Source organism: Herpailurus yagouaroundi, unplaced genomic scaffold (genome assembly GCF_014898765.1).
Source record: "Herpailurus yagouaroundi ecotype Mexico unplaced genomic scaffold, PumYag 186, whole genome shotgun sequence".
In the NCBI taxonomy this organism is placed as follows: domain Eukaryota; kingdom Metazoa; phylum Chordata; class Mammalia; order Carnivora; family Felidae; genus Herpailurus; species Herpailurus yagouaroundi.
This window is the reverse complement of record NW_024412417.1, coordinates 39,913,757-39,934,131: the sequence shown is the minus strand read 5'-3', so window position 1 is coordinate 39,934,131 and position 20,375 is coordinate 39,913,757. Positions and strand designations below refer to the sequence as shown.

Below are 20,375 nucleotides of genomic sequence, written 5' to 3'. Positions count from 1 at the left end.
CGACGCGCCGGAAGCGGGCCTGGGCGCGTCACGTGACTCGCGAGGGTTGGGCCCAGGCCGCGCCTCCGATTGGAGAGTACCCCCGGGAGGCGGGGCTTGGCGGCAGTTGGCTGATGGCTAGCGGGAGGGGCAGTTATTAGGCAAAGAGGGAAAGCGAGCTCCGGGAGCCAATTAGGAGTTCTGAAGTGTTTGCTGACCTTTGAGAGATGAGGACAGGGCCCATTGAGTATTATCATGGTTGATTTGGTGGGAAACAGATTGCCAAAGCTCAACCCCAGCACTTGGGCAAACTTTTGTAATTACACTACGCAATTTCTTAGATATCCACCCCATTCCACAATAAGAATAGAGCGAATGTTTGCTGTCCCTGTCAACAAACAGCTATTGAGTGGACACTCTGTGGCAGGTGCTGTGTTATTAGTACATTACATGACAACTGCTTTCGCCCAATTGTATTGTTCTCTATTGTATAGGCGATCCTTACAATACAAAAGGTAGCTATTAACACTTGTGTGTGTTGTGCAGGTAAAGAACCTATGGCTAACTTGATGTGACTTCCCCAAGACTACCCAGGTAATGATGGCAGAACTAGTTTCATTGTGTATCTGCCATGTACCAAACTCTGGAGTAGGCACAGGAGAAAGTGTTCCCCAGTGTGGAAACCAACTAGTGAACACGTTCAAAGCGATGTTGAGCTGAAAATCTTTTTTCTCTCTGTTCCCAATGTACCACTCTGGATCTCAAGCTTTCTAAATGCAACATTGCATACTAATAACACTTATATTTATCATGCTTTACAGTGTCGAGTTAAAATAGCAAAGTATCTCTTTAAGCTTTAATTATAGTCAGATTTGGTAATTTAAACAACTATATTCACATCCTTTTATTCCAAAGACATTCATTCAGTACTTACTGTGTTACTAATAGCTACTGAGCTAGAGTGAGCATGGCAATACGTAGAAAAGATATAAATAAGACAGTCTGTAGTGGACATTTGTCTTGTATGGGAGTTGCCCAACATCTGAACTCCCAACCCATGTTTGGGAAATTTACCGTCATGGTTGTCATTAATGCATTATGCCATATATTTCCAGAGTCTTCTGGATACATGACAGGCTTGCCCTTTGTGCCCTCCTTAGAATTATGTGTGGCCATTTGGTTTGCTTTGGCTAATAAAATGAAATTGGAAGTGAGCTTTGTCATGGCTAGCTGGTAATTTTAAAAGGCGCTTCACCCAGATTTCTGTCTCTGGCACAGTGATAAGCAATATTTGAGATGGTGACTGCTCTAGCCACCCAGATTCTAGACAGATCGTGATGAGCCCATAACTCACTGCTAATCTGCAAATGATATGTAAATGTAAGGAGAAAAATTAAAATCTGCCGTTTTAAGTTTTTGAGAGTTTGGGAGTTGTTCGTTACACAGCATAAGCTAACACAAACTGACCGATACACTCACCTTATGAGTCTTTGGAGGCAGAGTCAACCTCACACTAAGTAAGATGAAAATGTCAGAAACTCACTTCCCTGTTCCCCTTCCAGTTAAAATGCTATTCTCAGCTACATTTATTTGACTCTCACTGAGTTCTGTGTATGAGAAGCTGCTAGTGATGTTCAAAATAAGGAACATTTTCTCCAGCAGCAGTGGCAGTGCCAGGGACCAAATTTCTGACTTTCAGGCTAGAGATAACTAACCGAACCCTGGCAGAACCCATGCTGACCCCCAAGCCAGGAAGTGAAAAAGACATATCTGTTGCTGACATCACTGAAAATTCGAGATTGTTTGTAATTTAAATAAAATACATATATAAAGGATAATATAGATTCTATCCACTCTCCATTGTTTGTTGAGAATTTGCCAATCTACCCTGAAAATATGATTATCCCATTTTAATTGAGACTTATTAAGGGACAGCTCCAATAACACAACTTGAAAGAAAAAAAAATGGAAACGAGGTCTTAGGTAAATGATTCCTGGCTTGTGAATTGTACAGCTGAGTATTTTCAATGAACTTAATATCATCCACTAAAGGACACTTTGAAAATGGAGAGGGGACTTTATTTTTAGTTGTCACATGGTTGGAGTAGGGCACGACTGCAATTTAATGGGACAGACAAGGGCTGCCTAGACATCCTAAGAGGCACAGTACAGTCCCATACCTGGAAGAATTGCCCAAGGTCATACCTGACTTTGAACGTCCCTCCGACCATTCAGGTAGGTCAAAACCCTTTTCATAATTGCCTAAGCCTAGAACTCGGTTTTGTACCAAAGCACAAAGTATTTTGCAAGGTTTTTTAATTTTTTTTATTTTTTTAATGTTTATTTATTTTTGAGAAAAAGAGCATGAGTGGGGGAGGAGCAGCGAGAGAAGGAGACACAGAATCCGAAGCGGGCTCCGGGCTCCGAGCTGTCAGCACAGAGCCCGACGTGGGGCTCGAACTCACGAACCGTAAGCTCATGACCTAAGCCAAAGTCGGACGCTTAACTGACTGAGCCACCTAGGCACCCCTTGCAAGGTTTTAAAACACACTCAATTTTCCCAGAATGAAGCAACCTTGTAATATGAGGGAAGATTGTTCTTTTCTATGAAAATGTCCAAGAATTTATCCCATTTTTAAAAATCAAGCCACAAATGCAAAGCTACTCGTGGTATTTGAGACACTGATAGAATACACACATATCACCCTACATTTTAGTTGTTACATTCAAGGTAAACGTAAATTTTGATGCTAGCCCTTGACGACTTCATTATGTTTGTGAATCATGGCTCAACATTTATGTATATTTCCACCAAGTTTCCTCTTTTATTATAAGTTATTTCCACAACGTTTGTTCTTCTGTCACTGTTATGTCATCGTGTTAAGTTTTTTTTTCAATGTGTCGAGCTTGATTATACCACCTGTGAATTTAATTTCAGAAAAGTGCAGAGGGTGTTACATGATATTAACTCACAGAGGTGGCGTTAGGTCTGATAAACCTGAAGAAAATTCATATAGGCGATCATTGCCTCTTCTGGCCTAGTCAAAGTTCAGGATCAGCGCAGGGATCCCAGATGTAGGAAAGTCTAGAGATGACTCCCCAGCCATGCAGCGAAGCTCTGCATGGCTATGTCCCCACCCCCCTCTCCCACCCAGCACACCCCTCATCCAGATGGTTAATGTTAGCCATCAGTCACTTCATCTCCAAATATAGAAAGAAAGAACTTACAGCTGTGTTTGAGTGGAACCAAACAAGCAGCGAGCAAATTATCTTGAAACAACAGTCCTTAGGCAGAAATCACTGAACTAAATTCCTCCAACATGAAAACTATAAATATGAAACCATTATATTTCCTGGAATATTTGACAATTCTATATACCTATTTTAAGGGAGGGAAAAAGTTACTACTGAATATCACATATTCTTCGATTACATATGAAACACAAGCAGGCCATTTTTTTGTGTGTTTTTCTCTAAAGTTGATTTTTTTTTTAAATACACTAGTTGAATAGATATCTGAACTGTTACAATAGATATTCATTTTTAAGAGGCAGAGCCCGAGTGGGGGAGGGCGGAGAGAGACGGAGACACAGAATCCAAAGCAGGCTCCAGGCTCTGAGCTGTCAGCACAGAGCCTGATGCGGGGCTCGAACCCATGAACGGTGAGATCATGACCTAAGCTGAAGTCGGACGCTTAACCAACTGAGCCACTCAGGCGCCCCTGAAAATCGTTGAGAATGACACTAACCTCCCTTCCTTCACCTGCCAATGAACCTGTCTTGCCTGTCACCCTGTCCCTTTATCAACTGAACAGAAGCGATCATTGTTCCAGGCTTAATCTCTCAATTAATGGGCCTCTAGGCCACATGTGAATGGACTGGAAAGATACAATCTCTCCCATATGTCCACACAGCACCATGCTCTCATTTCTTACATAATTCCCAGTGTGATGTATGGGTTTATATGCTGCTTTCTTAGAATGAGTCCACCCTAAAGATGATCGGAAATGATAAACAACTTTGTTTTATTTATTTACTTTTACTCGAGGTTCATATGCTCCTCAAAAGCCCTCTGGCTTTCTGAGATTTTTAAGAATTTGTGACTCAGCAGGAATGATTTTGAGCTATCAGCCTCTGCTAGTAAAGGTCATAAAATAGAAAAAAAAATGTTTCACTCAGCAAAAGCTTAGAAATGCAGCAAAAGATCTGAATGATAAAGAAGTCCTTTCTGTGCAGATTGTCCTGAAACAATGGAGTGACCCGAAATTTGTCATCCAAGCCTGGACACTTAGAAGAGTAATTAAAAAAAAAAAGGCACACTATTATAATTATGTCAGAATAACAAATGTATTTCCGGGCAGTCCCAGACCACGTGAGACAGACAATCATTCTACCGAAAGCAGGAAGAATTATGATGCTTCGCCTTTCCTCTGATTTGGGTTGCTGTTTACTGTTACGACTTCCGTTAACTATATCAGTGTTTTTGAGCACTGCCCCACCAATTATCTGTATTAGACCTTCTTGGGCTCTTCGTTAAAATGCAAGTTTGGGGCCCTAACCTGCACCATAGGTTTGGCGATTGGCAATCTGCAGTGTCAAAGCCATCCTAAGTGATTCTTAGGTACGCGACGTTTCAGAACCGTGTCATGCTAGGATTCATTTGGTTGCATGCGACAGAAAGTTTAATGCAAACAAGCATGAGCATAAAGGAAGTCTGTATTTGTGGAATCAAGAAGGGATCAGTAGGCCTTCTGGGGCAGTTTAACTCAGGGATCGATTACAACATCGTTTTATTCTGCTTCCTAGGGGTTAGCTTGACTCCCAGGATCCACTTCCAGGCCCCCAGCAGCTTCGGCCTTGTCATTACAACATCCTGATACAAAAAGCAGCTCTGGCGGTCACTCTGTCGTTGGCCTATATTAAGTCAGGTGCCCACCTGTGAGCCAAGCGTGATGGCCGTGGGAGTCATTTGGATTGCCATCAGGTGGATCCCATCCCCAACCAGGCAAGTGGGAGCAGAGACTGGCCCAAACCTCATAGACTGAGAGATGGGGGTGAGTAGGTCCTTTAAAGAAAGTTGGAGCACCACTGCTTGAAAGAAAGCGAATAGGGGCGCCTGGGTGGCGCAGTCGGTTGAGCGTCCGACTTCAGCTCAGGTCACGATCCCGCGGTCCGGGAGTTCGAGCCCCGCGTCGGGCTCTGGGCGGACGGCTCGGAGCCTGGAGCCTGTTTCCGATTCTGTGTCTCCCTCTCTCTCTCTGCCCCTCCCCCGTTCATGCTCTGTCTCTCTCTGTCCCAAAAATAAATAAACGTTGAAAAAAAATTTTTTTTAAAAAGAAAGAAAGCGAATAGAAGTTGGACAGCAAAGCAACGAATACTCCTCTCAACTGGCGTATACTGACCGGAACTCCAAATTACAACCCAGAGCCGTGCAACAGAACTGACAATGCTTGTCCTGGTTTGCAAAACCAGGAAAGCAAATCTAGTAAGGGATTGACTCAACATTCACGTTCCCGATTCCTTACGTGTTTGCTTTTAGAGGCAGTCTCTACACTGTAGAAACACATCGCTGGGGATTGTTGTGGGGTTTTTTTCTTTCTAAGTTTACTTTTTTTTTTTTTTTTTTTTTTTTTTCTGAGGAGTTAGAGGAGCAGAGAGAGAGGGAGAAACAGAATCCCAGGCAGGCTCTGCACTGTCAGTACAGAGCCTGACATGGGGCTCAGTCCCAGGAACCATGAGATCATGACTTGAGCCAAGATCAAGAGTCAGCTGCTTAGCCAACTGAGCCGCCCAGACACCCCACTGCCGGGGAGGGTTAAAACTGGGAACGGAGAGGGTGGGCAACAGAAAATAGCAAGTACACAGGTAAATAGTAATCAAACAGCAAACACTTTTAACCCCTTGCTGATCGTCATTTTCCTTGAGAACGGAGCTAGCTACAATTCGGTGGCATCCTCAGATAAGGCAGACGGCATGCTTCATTCTTCCCTTATTCATTTATTTGTGTAATCACCCAACAATCTTTTACTGAAATTCTACCGAGTGCTAGGAACTGGGCAATACACAGTGAGAGAACAGGAAGAAAAATAAAACCAGGTATCCAGTTCTAAGGTAACTTGCCATGATGGGGCGATGGGTATAGAAACAACCAAGCCCGGTATCAATATTCACATTCAATTAAATATTCATTGGTTTGAAATAGGCATATCTTGGTGTGCTTCTGCTGACTCCGCAAATCAAGGAAGACTGCAGAGAGGAAGCGGCATTTGGAAAACACTTTGCGGAGGAGTAAGCTTCAAACAAGTGGCCCATGCAGATTCTAAAATTATTATTGCCTTCTAGTTCTTTATAGCTTTGATTCAGGCTCCGGCAAGTAAAAAATATCATTCTGCTTCCATTTCCTCGCCACAGGCATTTATGGAATATGGGCCAAGTCAGTGCTAGGCCCCAGGAGCTGACGATAAATAGGCTTAATTCCCCATCCCGAGGCACTGAACTGGGCAGTGAAACAGACAAACAGGTGGGTTGCCTACAACGTTGACTGTCAGCGTGCAAGAACGTGCAGGGTCAGAGTATGTGCTCTAGCTGGTCCCTTGGCCATTGGTCTAAGCGTCTGCTCTCTTGGTCGGGACCCGAACACAATGCCACCTTCTCCAAAGTAAACGCCTGACGCGCAGATGAAAAGGTTCCCCTCTGGGGGAGGGGCAGAGAACTTGCCTGTACATGCATGGCCACAGTTGACTGGCTTGCCGCGCTAAAAAAATATTGCAGCCACACCACGTTGTGGTCGGGTATTGGATTACTTCCTCTTTTGTATTTTTGCAAAACATTCAACAGAGTTCGTTTCCTCAGGATCAGAGTAAACACCCTTCGGTTTTCTTTCTTTTCTTTTTTTTAGAACTACGGGTATCAGGAAGATCATAGGAGACCATATGCGTTTAAAGGAAATCCATGCGTTAACTCATTTCTTGCCATTATTATTATTTTTTTTATAGCAATTTAAGATGATGAAGCATTCTAGAGCCAAGGGGTTTGGAATAAAACCAGGAGTCGTTAAGTTAAACCCGACACTTTTACCAGAGTGTTTGGGAACCAGACCCTTCTCTGGTGCTCCTTTCCTCACATAGAAATGGGAGTTGGAAATCTACTTCACAGGGTTGTGATGAACATCGAATTCGATAGAACAAATCTTACACGTTTTGCAAATTATAATCGATATACCAATGCCAGGTATTTCTTGATGTTTCTTTGTCACCAGTCACAGGGACACGTATTTCCAGTCACTGGCGTCTCTGAGGGTGGTCGTTTCATGCTCTGTGACTCCATGAACACACGCATCTTCTGAGGACTTGCTTTGCATCCGCCTTGTGTTTGCCGCTGGGGATGACAGAGACGAAGAGAACCCTGTTCTTGCACCAAGAACGCAAGCTCTTGTTTAGGGTTTTTGTGAGCTGATCAGTCTGTCTCCATCCTCCTCCTTTGCCCGACCCCCCCATTTCTCAGCCTCTCTCTCTCTCTCGTCCTCTCTTAAAAAAATAATAAATTTCCACCGTAATGCAAATATGAACGCTGAGCAAACAGTAAGGACGTATCTAGAGCATTTTTGAGACAGGAATTCTAGCTGCAAGAAATCTTGTATAAATGCTAAAAAAAAAAAAAAAAAAAAAAAGGAGAAAAACCATATTACTGAATTCATTTATGAGTTCTAACAGTTTCTTTTTAAGTCTTTAGGGTTTTCTATATATAAGATCACGTCATCTGCAAATGGATAATTTTACTTCTTCCTTTCTGATTTGAATACCTTTTATTTATTTTCCTTGCCTCGTTGCTCTGGGTAGGACTTCTAGTGGTGAGAGCAGGCTTATATTTACTGCTTACACTTTTCCCCTTCCACACACATACCCTCCACTGATAATGGAGGATTGAGCATTCTGGGGAACATACTTTATTTTTTTTTTTTTACGTTTATTTTATTTTGAGAGAGGGAGAGTGAGGGAGTAGCAGAAAGACAGGGGAGAGAGAATCCCAAGTAGGCTCTGCACCTGTCGGGATGGAGAGGTGAGATCCTGAGATCCTGACCTGAACAGAAATCAGGAGTCAGACGCTTAACCGACAGAGACACCCAGGTGCCCCATAACATACTTTTGAAAACACGGGGGTGGCTCCACTGGTTAAGCGTCTGACTCTTGACATCGGCTCAGGCCAGAATCTCGTGGTTCATGGGTTCGATCCCCGCATCCAGCTCCACACTAACAGTGCAGAGCCTGCTTGGGATTCTCGGTCTCCTCTCTCTGCCTCTCTCTCTCCCTCTCAAAATAAACAAAACACTAAAAATAGATTAAAAAAATAATAAAAGTGCTGCTTTCTAGCATGCAGGACAGAGGGCTCAATTCAGTTCTACCTAGCTTTTGCTTCAGTTATTTATTGATTCCCCAAATGTTTCTGGATAACCTGTTTCTTGGCAGGCAGGATCCTTGATGTTGGGTCTCCAGGAATGAAGAAAAGTGACAAAACTCTCTGCCTTCATAAAGCTTACAGTCTGGCTGAGGAATGAATTTATCACTGCAAAAAATAAAAGTTGTGGTATGTGACAGAGTGAAAGGTACTAAGGAGAAGAATAAAGCAGGGAACGAGTGAGGAGAGTGTGTGGAGGGCAGTTTAGTTAGTGACGGAAAACACTTGAGCTGAGAGCCAAGGGAGGTGAGAGAACGCCCTGTGACTATCAGGGGGCCATTTTGGGCAGAGAGAAGAATGAGCCCGAGATCCTGGAGCAGGCACGAGTCTGGCATTTAAGGAACGGCAAGGAGACAAGTGGATCTGGGGAGAGAGGAGCGAAGGGGTGGGCTCCAGGGCTAGAATTCCATCCCTGACACTCGATGGTGTAGGTAAACCCTCCAAACTTCCATCCTGCCTGCGTGTAATAATCGTACTTATTTCCTAGGGCTGGGTGAGGTTTAATCACACACACGAAGTGTTTCATACGGTGCCTGCCTCGTAGGAAATGCTCAAACGTGTTTGATGTGATCGTTATTGCTTACAGGTTAAGAAGGCCGGCTCGTAGTCTCAGTTCTACCAGCTCACCATTCACCGGCCACGTGACTTTGAGCGAAGTATCAAACTCTCTGTGCCTCGGTTTTCTCGTCTGTAAAATGAGGTTCATAACAGAGCCTCCCTCGTGGAGTTGGTATGAGGATTAAATGTGCTAATAATATCTGTGAAGGAAGTAGAACAACGCCTGGGAACTAGTAAGGGCTCCATAAAGTTAGCAATGATTGTGATCATTAATGGTGTCCTGATATGTTCCAGATCAGCAAAGGAATAGACTAAAGTCTTTTTGACGTCAGTCTTTTGGGAAAGGGGACTTGTGGACTTGGGCAGAGCCCAGGGTCTTGAGGAGTCAGAAGGATTTTTTTTTTTCCCCTTCCTCCTCTAGAAAACATTAGCCAGGGCTGGAAGGAGGAGAATGAAAATAGAAAGAATAGGAGACACAGAGAGAGAACAAGAAGGAGGAGAGCTATGGGCTTCAAGAAAGAGGGTACCAGATGCCCAGAACTGCCGTTGGGCAAAATGGCTACCTGGTAAATGTAGGCAGATGTGACCAGCCCCAGCCTCGAATAAACGTGCCTGTATTCTAAGGCTGGCACCCTGACCAAATAGACTGGAACGACGAATGGCCCAGGAAGTCACATTTGTTGGGACTATGGATTAGTTATCTATTGCTGTGTGAGAAGTTACCCCCGAACTTTGTGCTTTCAAATACGATTTTTTATCACATAGTTTCTACAGGTCAGAAATATGGACAATGCTGAGCTGGTTTCTCTGCTTGTGGGTGTTCAAAGGCTGGAATCAAAGGGCTGACTGGGGCCGTAGTCATGGCAAGACTCAGCTGGAGAAAGATCTACTTCTGAGGCACTCACGTGGCGGTTGAGTGGATTCCCAGCCATCGGACTGAGGGCTTCAGTCCTTCACTGGCATTTCAGATAACCCCTCAGATTCTGGTCTTGTGTGCTTTTCCAACATGGCAGCTTGTTTCTTCAAAGCGTGTAAGCCTAGAAGGTAATGGAGAGGCCAACAAGACAGAAGCCGCAGTCATTTGTAACCTAATCGTGGGAGTGCCAACCCATCACTTGTGTCTCATCTATGCAGGAGAAGCAAGTTATTCGCTTCAGCCCACACTGAAGGGAAAGAGATCACACAACCATCTTTGAGGGTCATCTTTGCAAACTTTCTACCAAGACTCGACGTGACTGCTCCGCTAACAGCTTCTGTTGCTAGGAGCATGTTCTATAGAAGATCCTGCCTTTGGCATCATCTCAGGGAGAAAGGTGGACCCCTTTCCTGGGAGAACCCCAAGAAAGAATGAGATTAACTCTTCTGCTGGGCTGACCCCCTGGGGCTTTGCACCCACACTCTTTCCACTACCCAATGCACCTCAGTATTGTTGGAACGTATTTTTTTTTTTTTATCATTTACAATAGCAGAGATTTGTAGGGACCCACCGACAGCAGGAAATTCTTTGAGCTCAACTAAAATGTAAATATAAAATGTAAAATGCCACCCAGGGAGTTTCCTGGAAAGCTCAACCTTTGGTGAATCAACATATTGCCACGACGGACATTTTCATAAAATCCAGCTCTTGGTATGGAATAAAATTCTGAATCTAATAGCATCCGTGCATTATCGCCAATAAACTGAGTCGATTTGGACAGAGCACAACTATGCAGTACTCATGTTGAAAAGGACCAGAAGATGACAAGCAAGAAGTGTTTGAGAAGTGTTCTCCGGAAGTTTCTCTTACGTTCTTACAGCTCGGTGTGACGGGGTAGCTCAGAAAAGCATCCCTCGAGCGACCATGATGTATCCAGCTGGTCTGATCTGTGGGCCACACCTCACCTGTCGCTGGTCCAGAAGACTGGAGGTTTCACCATCCTCCTGGGCGTGAATGCCACTGATGTGAGCCCAACAGGAAGTGTGACCTCATTCTGCTTCTCAGTCTCTGGTGACACAGGCTGTTTTTGAAAGACAACAAGAGCGGTTATAAGGCTGACTTTCTCAAGAACGACATGCCCTTTTATTCTAGGAAACAACCAAAACAGCAAGAGGCCGCCAAAGACAAAACCTCTCTGCACACTCCTGCCCACGGTAATGCGTGCAAGCATCTGTTAGGAGGAGCGAAGGGGATTTCTCTTTATTATGAGACTTCCCTGCACCTGTTGACATTCTGTCTTTATTTTCAGCCGACAGCCTGCTGAATCCTGGATTTCTCCACCGTCAGCCACAGGAAGCTTCATACTTCAGTAATTCTCCTCTTCATCAGTGGGAAGAGGAAACTGGGAACTCCCTTTGGAAGGAACACGTATGGACAGATTATTTTTCAGAACGGATGTGTGACTCTGATGGGACTGGTAGACAGAAGCTGTTTCTCGAAAAGATTTAGAGCTGTTACTGAAGGCTTTTCCAGTGTGACTAGTCCTTAATCAACTGTACTGTCTGTGGCCTGATGCAAATATTGTAAGACATAGCAGGAAAACCTTGCCTTCGGCCACAGGTCTTGTTGGTTGAAAGTTAAACTCAATGCTTGGGGAAAGCTAACACGGTGTAATTTGAGCTGCGCACTTCAGATGATATTGATCAAAAGTCAAAAGGACAGTGACGAACTATTTTATATTATGATGCAAACAATATTGGTTTATATTCTAAATGAGCGACATCTACGAATGTGTGCTTTGATTTAGAGATCTTCCAAGGAATGCCAGAAAGTTCTCTTGACTCCCCTAAAGGTCTCTAGAAGCTAGGATCTATATTTTCTAAAAGCTGTGGCATATGATTTATTGAAAGAATCCATTTGGAGCTCTAGGATTATCCTGGTTTGACTTGATGCGTGACAGCTACAAAAACAATCCATTACTAGACATCGCATTTTCAAAATGTGCATAGAGGTGGTGAATCAGAACAAGAATTCAGTCCTACCTTGCAAGGCTATGAGAACAGCGCTGTGTACAAAGTATCATGGTCTACGGCAGGTGGACCTATGCGGTGAATGGCATATGATCAAAGTCGACGTAATTTACACACTTGGATATATGCCTAATTTGTAATTAAGAGAGTAAATTACATGCTCATGCAAACTGAGTTTTGAAATCTGCCTGGTGGCAGACAATTTTTAGGGCAACGCTGCCTGCACTGGTTGCGCATGTCCAGGCTGACAGCACCTCTTAAAGACCACCAGCCCTCTCTATGACCACCTGTCAAGGGTTTGAGGTGTTGTGCAAAAGACGGACACCGATCCCCAAGTGTCGCTTGAAACTTGATAATGAGGGTGATGTGCATCGCATGACGAAAATACAAACACGTTTAGTTAGAGGGCTCTAAAACCAATATTTTTTTTCCCGACTTCTTAATCAAATAATTCGTTTTCATTAGTTATTTTGACTACAAATCAACCACATCAATCTAGGTTTCCCAAATAAGATGTTGTTCTTATTTACAGAAAAAGGTTATTTGGATGCACCAAGCCAGACGATGGAAAATGTAATATAACATTGTAGCAGGTGCAACCCTGGTGGTCATTCATCCCAGTCTCCTCCTTCAGCCCTAAATCTCTGTACCATTCAGTAAACAAGCCTGACTAGTGCAATTAGTAGATGCCATCTGTTTTGGCATCATTTTTCTATTTTTAATATATAATCCACCTCCTTTTTAATGTCTCTTTCAGAAAATCTGTGAAGTTTGAACAAGCAGCCTTCCAAGATGTACCGAATATCTCAACTGATGTCAACACCAGTGGCAAGTAAATGTAGGAGAACTGCTACGCGCAATTATCTTTCGAACGATTAGACTTCTTTTAGCAATTTCCTTGCTTTGATTTTGCTGATACTCATACCATTAACCATCTGTCAGTAGCTTGTGCTTCTTAAATGCCAGTGTTCACTTTGGCAATGATTTTGACTTCATTTCTTTCCTGGAGAGAAATGTGGTATTTGTCTTTTTAGTGGGGGGAAAAAGAAATCACTGGTTTTCTAGATGCTTGTGCATAAATGTGAAAGGAGATTGTTTATCAGCTACTATTAAGATGCAAAACTGTCTATAAAAAATACTGAATGATTTTGATAGCTACTTGCAGAAAAAGTAAGGGCGTGGTTTCAAGCTTCTTCCTTCCTCTTGTCATTTTCTCCCCAAACCCTGCTTCTAACCCCACCTCACACACCTACAATTTACTCCTTACAAACCAACCAGCCCAATCTGAAAGTCTAAGCTCCTTGCTTTGTCTTAGATACTAACCGTCCACAACGGAATCCAGTTTCACCGAGCCTATTAGAAGTGTTCACACATGACTATATAAAATCGTGCTTTAGAGTGTAGAATATTAATTAGCTGCACTTTCCCCAGCTGAAATTAGGTGCTATGCCTTTGGTTAAAGTGGAGTGAATGGCTAAATGAATGGAAGGATGATTTATTTTTAATGAAGAATATTCGCAGGCCTCATACGTTGGAAAATTATTAATATAAAACAAAACAAAACTTTATTTTTTTTCCTTCCCTACTGTCTTCTCCTCATTAGTTTACAATGGGAGTGCCTTAAAATGCGCTAATGAGAGACAATCTAAGCAAATGATTGAATTCCTCAAATTACTGAGTAAGGTAAAAAAAAGCTAGCACACCGAGTAATTGATTTTGGTTTTCTACAGTTTCACACAAGATACTTTCTTCCTCCTTTTCGTGATGAGTCAGTTTGATGTTAATGGTTTATTATTGCCCTCATCCTCCGGTAAGAAACCTCTAGAGGAATACGGAGTGAGAGGAGAAACAGATGACAGAAGCCCCTGGGTTATTTCTGGCTCGGGCCCCGGTGACAAGTTGGGTTAGTCCTGATTTCACTGCATGGCCGCACCAGTTGGATTCCCTGCCGAGGCAGGAACTACTCACACCTTCTTTAAAGCCTCCATTATTTGCAGTCATGCGTGGTGGGGAGGTGTGATAAATTTGCACTTGTCTCCCGTTTGCTTCTGCAGGTTCTTCAGGCTCTGAGAGAAGATATACCGGAGAGCCGTCTCCCAGATGCCTTTTCCCAAGGTATTCCATGGGACTTTTCGCAAGCCACATCAATCACGGTTCTCTCCCTGTGTGTCTCATTTTCTTGTATTCCTGGTTTAAAAATGTTAGTTTTAGCTCCCATCCAGCTTTGGCGTGGGCATAAATCTTCAGTCCCATGCACACACAAAATGAAAACTTGCATAACCTAATAACGGAATGGTGGGGGGTGGGGCATGGCTGTGAGTGTGTCAGCCAAAGTGAATTGTTTGGGGAGTGAAGAAACTACTGAATACTGATTACTTTTTCCCGAACTAAGGTTCTCCTAAATATGCTTTGCTATCTCAATTTATAAGAGCAACAAAATCCCACACCAATGCACCAGCTGGCCGAATGCCATGTTCTACAAAAACATGTCGAGTTGACCGTTTTGTTCAAGTTCTTCCAAGAAGTCTCCTTTTCCTTCCTTCTTTTTTTCCTCCCCTGTCTCTTCTCTCTGTCTTTTATTCCTTACGCAGGCCTCAGTTGATGTTTTCTCTAGCATTTTGTAAAATGTGCCAATAGTATAAAGGAATCATGCATTGGTGTTAGAGCCTGCCCTTGTTTGTAAATGCCAGGCCTCTTGCTACCGTCAAATCAGCGAAGCACGAACTAACAGCCATGTGGAATGAGCACTCCAGATAGGGGTTTGAATCCTAGTTTTATCACTTACTGGCTATTATAAAATATCCAAGTTATTTGTCCTTCTGCATCATATATATATATACACGTATATATACATATATATACATTATATATATATACGTGTATATATGTCATATATATACGTATATATATACATTATATATACATTATATATATATTATATATGTATATATGTATATATACATTATATATATATACGTGTATATATGTGTATATATATATGTATGTGTGTGTATATATGTATACATATATATACATATACATATACATTTTTTTTCCTACAGTACAATGATGATTACGTACAATACTTAGCTTTTGGGGAGGTTAGTGAAAAGTAGATAAAGCATTAACTATGAGCCAGGTCCACAGTACATTTTCAATAAGTAATATCCATTTAAAATAGTATTTTACTAACTTTAGTGCGTGTATTAATTGCGGACAGGCTTCTACATTTAACACTTTACCAGAAATTCAGTAGAGCATGCGGCATGATGTTGCCTTTCAATCACACAGGCATGTGATTGTTTTTCAAACCTAAGACACATGGATATTTACCCAGCTGAATATTAAGAGATTTCCCTGGATACCAAATCACAGACTGTATGGTCGTTTGGGTAACTGACCAGGCGGGAAATTGGCCAAAGTCAAAAAGATCTCTCTGACTGCGTGTTCACCTTGTAACTCATATATATCTGATGGCTGCACAGTTGTAATTTATCTATTGCAGGGAAAGAGTAAGGATATGGCAATTGGAGGACTATTCAAAGGAGGGGGGTGGAGACTGTAAGCTTCCAAATAGCTTGTAATAATAAACTTATATAATAAGCACCCCAAATAAATAAGCTCATACAATAAGCACCCCAAATAGGCCAGTCTGCAATTTCTCCATCCAAGAAAATGGATTACTGTCAAGGGTGTAGTTGCATCCCATGGCGAGGAGACTGATGAGCCTATAATGTTTTCATCAAAATGTTTCAAACAGAACGAAGCGCTAAATGCCCTGTTGTCCAATGCTGTCACTAGCGAGGAGATGAAGCCCAGATTAAGAGTGACATTCTCAGGGTGGCTGAATGCATGCATGCACAGAGGTAGCCGTGAACGAACGCAAAGAGCTGTTTTCCTTCATGGTGGTTAGAAATGTGGTTCCTATGGGCCTGGACGTGGTGGGTGGAGGTGTAAACTACTTTCTTTCTTCCCTCTTTAGTTTTGCCTGTGATTTCCCGGATGGTGACAGTTCCTTTGAAGGCTGCTCTGCAGCTCTCTTGACGGGCTCCCACGTGACCTGTCGCCGAAGTCCCAGACTCCTCTCCAATGGCTACTATGTTTGGACAGAGGACCCTTTCCTCTGTGACAAAGATGGCAACATAACTCTGAGCCCACCCCAGGCCAGTGTTCTTTACAAGGAGAATTTAGTTAGGTAAGTAGTGGATAATACGTCAAAGAATCCAAAATCCAATCCATCCATTAATTACGCATTCATTCATTTGTTCATTCAGCAATGATTTACGAGAGCTCATTCCTGTTCCAGACCATGGAAGCCTAAAGACCGACAAGGGGCAGGGATAGCTGACATGAAAATAAACCAAGGTGATCAAGTGATACGGGCGCCGGGGCGGAGGTCTGAATAGACTGCAGGGCAGGAGAAAAGGAAAGGAAGGCTATTTCACGCGGGGAAACCGGTTAAAACAAGATTCCTAGAGATAATGAAGATCGATTTGAGTCTGGAGAGAAGGAGGATCTCAGTTAAAATGAAAGTAGCAAAGGAGACTTCCAGGAGACCCTGTACAATTTGGGAAATGGCGGGTGGTTGGGCAGAGATATACCTCAGGGTGGAAGGAACACGAGAGAACACTGAGCAGACACGGGGGCTGAGCAGAGAACTTTCAAGTCCAGCTAAGGGGGTTGGGCTTTGTTCTGTAGGCAAAGAGGAACCATTGACAAATGACCGGATTATCCTTAGCACGGTGACACTGGTTACAATGTAGAGGACACGTTGCTGGCAGTGTGGATGTGTGAGTTGTCAAAATCCTTCAGAAATGTGAAACAAATTACGTCACCATCGTGCCCAGTGGTTTCCCTCCGCTCCGATGTCAAAACCCAACTCCTTCACACGACATTCAAGTTTCTCCACTATTGTCACTTTCAAGGTTCTTCATTCATTCCCTCCTTATTTTTACCTCCCCAGCCTTATTTCCTAGCATGACTTAATATAAGACCTACCTGTTCCTCAATGAATAGACCAGATAGTCCTATGCAGTTCAGTGGTCTCCTCCCCCGGGAAGCCTCCCTTGACTCCCGATCAGCAATGCCTCCCCTGGTGCTCTCAGTGCAGCTTCTAGTTAGTTCCATCAGAGCACAAGCCCCCTACATAGCACTGGTAATGCAGAGAAGAGACCATAGAGCCAGCCTGCCTCAGTTTGCAGCCCAGTTGTGACACTTCCTGGATGATCTCAGCCAAGTTGCTTAGCCTTTCGTGCCTCAGTTTCCTGATCTGAAAAAATGGGGTCACAGCAGTACCTACCTCCCAAAGCTGTTCCAAGGATAATGTGAGTTATCATATGTAAACCACTGAGAAAGACCCCTGGTGCAGGAAAAGCTCTATGAAGGCATTAGCTTCGTCTGCCTTATCCTTGTCTTTCTCCTATAATGGGTTGTGAACTTTCTGTGCCCAAGGTTGGATCTTGGATCTCAGTATCTTAGATATCGATCCAGGCACCTGGAGCACACAGAAGTTTAAGAAACTTCTGTGGGGTTGACAGAGGGAACAAATGAAATGAGCTTTGCAGATGCGTTCTATAGATCAAATCATTCTCACTAAATTCTCGGTGTTGAACCCGAGGGGGCTGCTTTTCATTATGTATCATGCTTTCATTTCTTTCCAGGATATTTAGAAAGAAAAAGAGAATCCGCCCTTCCTTTTCTAATCTCTTCAGCCTTGGTGCCTCTAAATCCTGGCAGCATGGAAATATCTTTGGTGATGTTGACTCTTCCCAAAGTGAGGACACCTGGTCGGAGGGGGTCGGGAGGCTGGACACGCACCATTGCAACGATATCGGTGAGTTTGAATCGCCTTTTCCACGGTGAAGTATCATTTGCAAATGGGCCGCAGCAACCATGTGGTCCTGAGCCAAATGTAAAGTCCAGAGATGACCATCACTTCATAGAAGGAATGGGCCAGGGGCACCTGGGTGGCTCAGTCGGTTAAGTGTCTGACTTCGGCTCAGGTCATGATCTCGCGGTTCATGGGTTCAAGCCCCGCATCGGGCTCTGTGCTGACAGCTCAGAGCCTGGAGCCTGTTTCAGATTCTGTCTCCCTCTCTCTCTGACCCTTCCCTGTTCACGCTCTGTCTCTCTCTGTCTCAAAAATAAATAAAACGTTAAAAAAAAAAACCAAAAAACAAAAACAACCCTGTCTTAAAAAAAAAAGAAAGAATGGGCCATATTTTAAAAAGTCACTTAAGGGCCACCTGGTGGCTCAGTGGTTGAGTGTCTGACTCTTGATTTCCGCTCAAGTCGCGGTCTCACGATTCGTGGGATCAAGCCCCATGTTGGTCTCTGTGCTTTCACCTTGGGATTCTCTCTCTCTGCCCTTCCCTCACTTGTGCACGTTCTCTCTCTCTCTCTCTCTCAAAATAATTAATAAACTATAAAAAAATAAAAAGCCCCACCCTTTGTATTAAACCATGATCTCATGGTTTGTGAGTTTCAGCCCCACGCTGGGCTCTGGGCTGACGGCTCAGATCCTGGAGCCTGCTTCCGATTCTGTGTCTCCCTCTCTCTCTCTGCCCCTCCCCTGCTCACGCTCTGTCTTTCTCTCTATCAACAATAAATAAACATTAAAAAAAAACTTGAAAAATAAAAAAGAGCCAACAGGATTTGCTGATGTGGCGAGAGAGAAGTCAAACATGTTTATTCATAAGCTAAGTACTTTACATTTTGTCCTGTTTAAGTTTATGACCTTGTTTATATACATTACCTTGTTTAAGTATCCCCAAACCCTCACTTTTTATAATTATGGTGAAAGTGAGGTTTGGAGTTCAGTGACTTGCCCAAGTTAATTTTAAGTTTATAAAACAGCAGAACTGGAATCCAACGTGGGTCTGTCTGGTTCAAAAGCCTGGTCTTAGCTCTAGTTCTAGTAAGGGTTTTGCTTTTCTTTCCAACATAGACCTCTTAGCCCAGGCTCCAAGAGCAAGCAAGACGAGTCCTGTAATACAACAATGTAATAATAAAGGTAGAGTACTTACATGTCTTACATTTTTCTTAACCTGCTTCCTGGGCAGAAAACACATGCTACATTAATTTTTATTTTTTTTTTAAATTTTGGTTCAACGTTTATTTATTTTTGGGACAGAGAGAGACAGAGCATGAATGGGGGAGGGGCAGAGAGAGAGGGAGACACAGAATTGGAAACAGGTTCCAGGCTCTGAGCCATCAGCCCAGAGCCCGACGCGGGGCTCCAACTCACAGACCGCGAGATCGTGACCTGGCTAAAGTCAGACGCTTAACCGACTGCGCCACCCAGGCGCCCCAATTTTAAAAACCTTTTAAGTTGCAGTAATTATAGCTTCATGAGAAGTTGCAAAAAATAGCACAGAGAAGGTCTGCCTATACTTTATCCAGCTTCCCTCACTGGTTACGACTTACTCAACTATATACAGTCATTATCAAAACCAGGAAATGTATATTGCCACAATATGATTAAGGCTTTAAATGCGCTTGTGTGTGTGTGTGTGTGTGTGTGTGTGTGTGTGTGTGTGTGTATGAGTGTAATCCTGGGTTAGTTTCAAAACAGGGTGCTTGTGAAGTGAAGACACAATTCTTACACGAACACAAGATTAATTAAATTGAGGGTATCCCAGTTCTCATGATAACAAGGATGTATAAACAGCACAAAGAGAAGAGAAAGAGGCAGGGAGGTGGGGAATGAGCCTGGAAAGATAGACCAAAGATATATTTGGAGAACCTTCTGTGCCGTGTTGAGGAGTTTGGATTTTATCCTATTCAGTCAGGGGTATCTTAGAAGGCTCTTAAGCGGGGCAATGACATGATCAGATTTGAATTTTCAAAGATTACCTTTACAATAACATGAAATAACGATTCAATGAAGAAAACCAAGTGAGCACTCAGACGCAATTAAAACCAATGGGCACCCTAAGGAACGTGGCTCTGGAAATAGAGAGGCAGGAGGAGATTTAAGGAATGTTCTTCAAGGCAGAATGGACAGGCTGGTGAATGAATGTAATGATGAGACATGGGAGGGAATCAAAGAAAGCCGGGGCGGGGGGAGGGGAGGGCGGCATGAAAAGTTCTGCCATCACAAAGGCCTGGAAGACAGTACTGTTGGAATGATGAGGAGGTTAATAAGGCTTTTTGAGCTGGATGGGCCGGGATTCAAGTCCTGACGCCATCTTTTCCCACCTCAGTGTTCTCGGGCAAGTTAAAAATCCCCATGACCTCCATTTCTTCATATACAAAAGAGAAAAAATAGTAGCACATGGAATTTTTGTGAGGATGAAATGCACGAGTTCATGAAAGGTACATATTAGCACGGGGGCTGGCGTTCTGCACAGGACATATTAGTCGTAAAAGGGAAAGAAAGAAAGAAAGAAAGAAAGAAAGAAAGAAAGAAAGAAAGAAAGAAAGAAAGAAAGAAAGAAA

At 43.2% G+C, this 20,375-nt stretch overlaps 1 protein-coding gene across 6 annotated transcripts in view; it reads left to right on the top strand.

The window, feature by feature from the left end:
• Positions 1–8,268: 8,268 nt before the first annotated feature.
• Positions 8,269–20,375, top strand: part of TMEM71 (transmembrane protein 71) — a 28,418-nt gene continuing 16,311 nt past the window's right edge. The window contains exons 1-6 of one of the 6 annotated variants that reach the window (XM_040494457.1): positions 10,928–11,120; positions 11,216–11,334; positions 12,694–12,774; positions 13,991–14,051; positions 15,919–16,131; positions 17,597–17,769. In XM_040494457.1, coding sequence (XP_040350391.1) covers positions 12,729–12,774; positions 13,991–14,051; positions 15,919–16,131; positions 17,597–17,769 — 493 coding nt within the window. In that variant the 5' untranslated portion in view covers positions 10,928–11,120; positions 11,216–11,334; positions 12,694–12,728. Of the gene's footprint in view, positions 8,562–10,927; positions 11,121–11,215; positions 11,335–12,693; positions 12,775–13,990; positions 14,052–15,918; positions 16,132–17,596; positions 17,770–20,375 lie in introns of those variants that run through there. The other 5 variants (XM_040494456.1, XM_040494454.1, XM_040494455.1 and 2 more) reach the window with 5 other exon arrangements.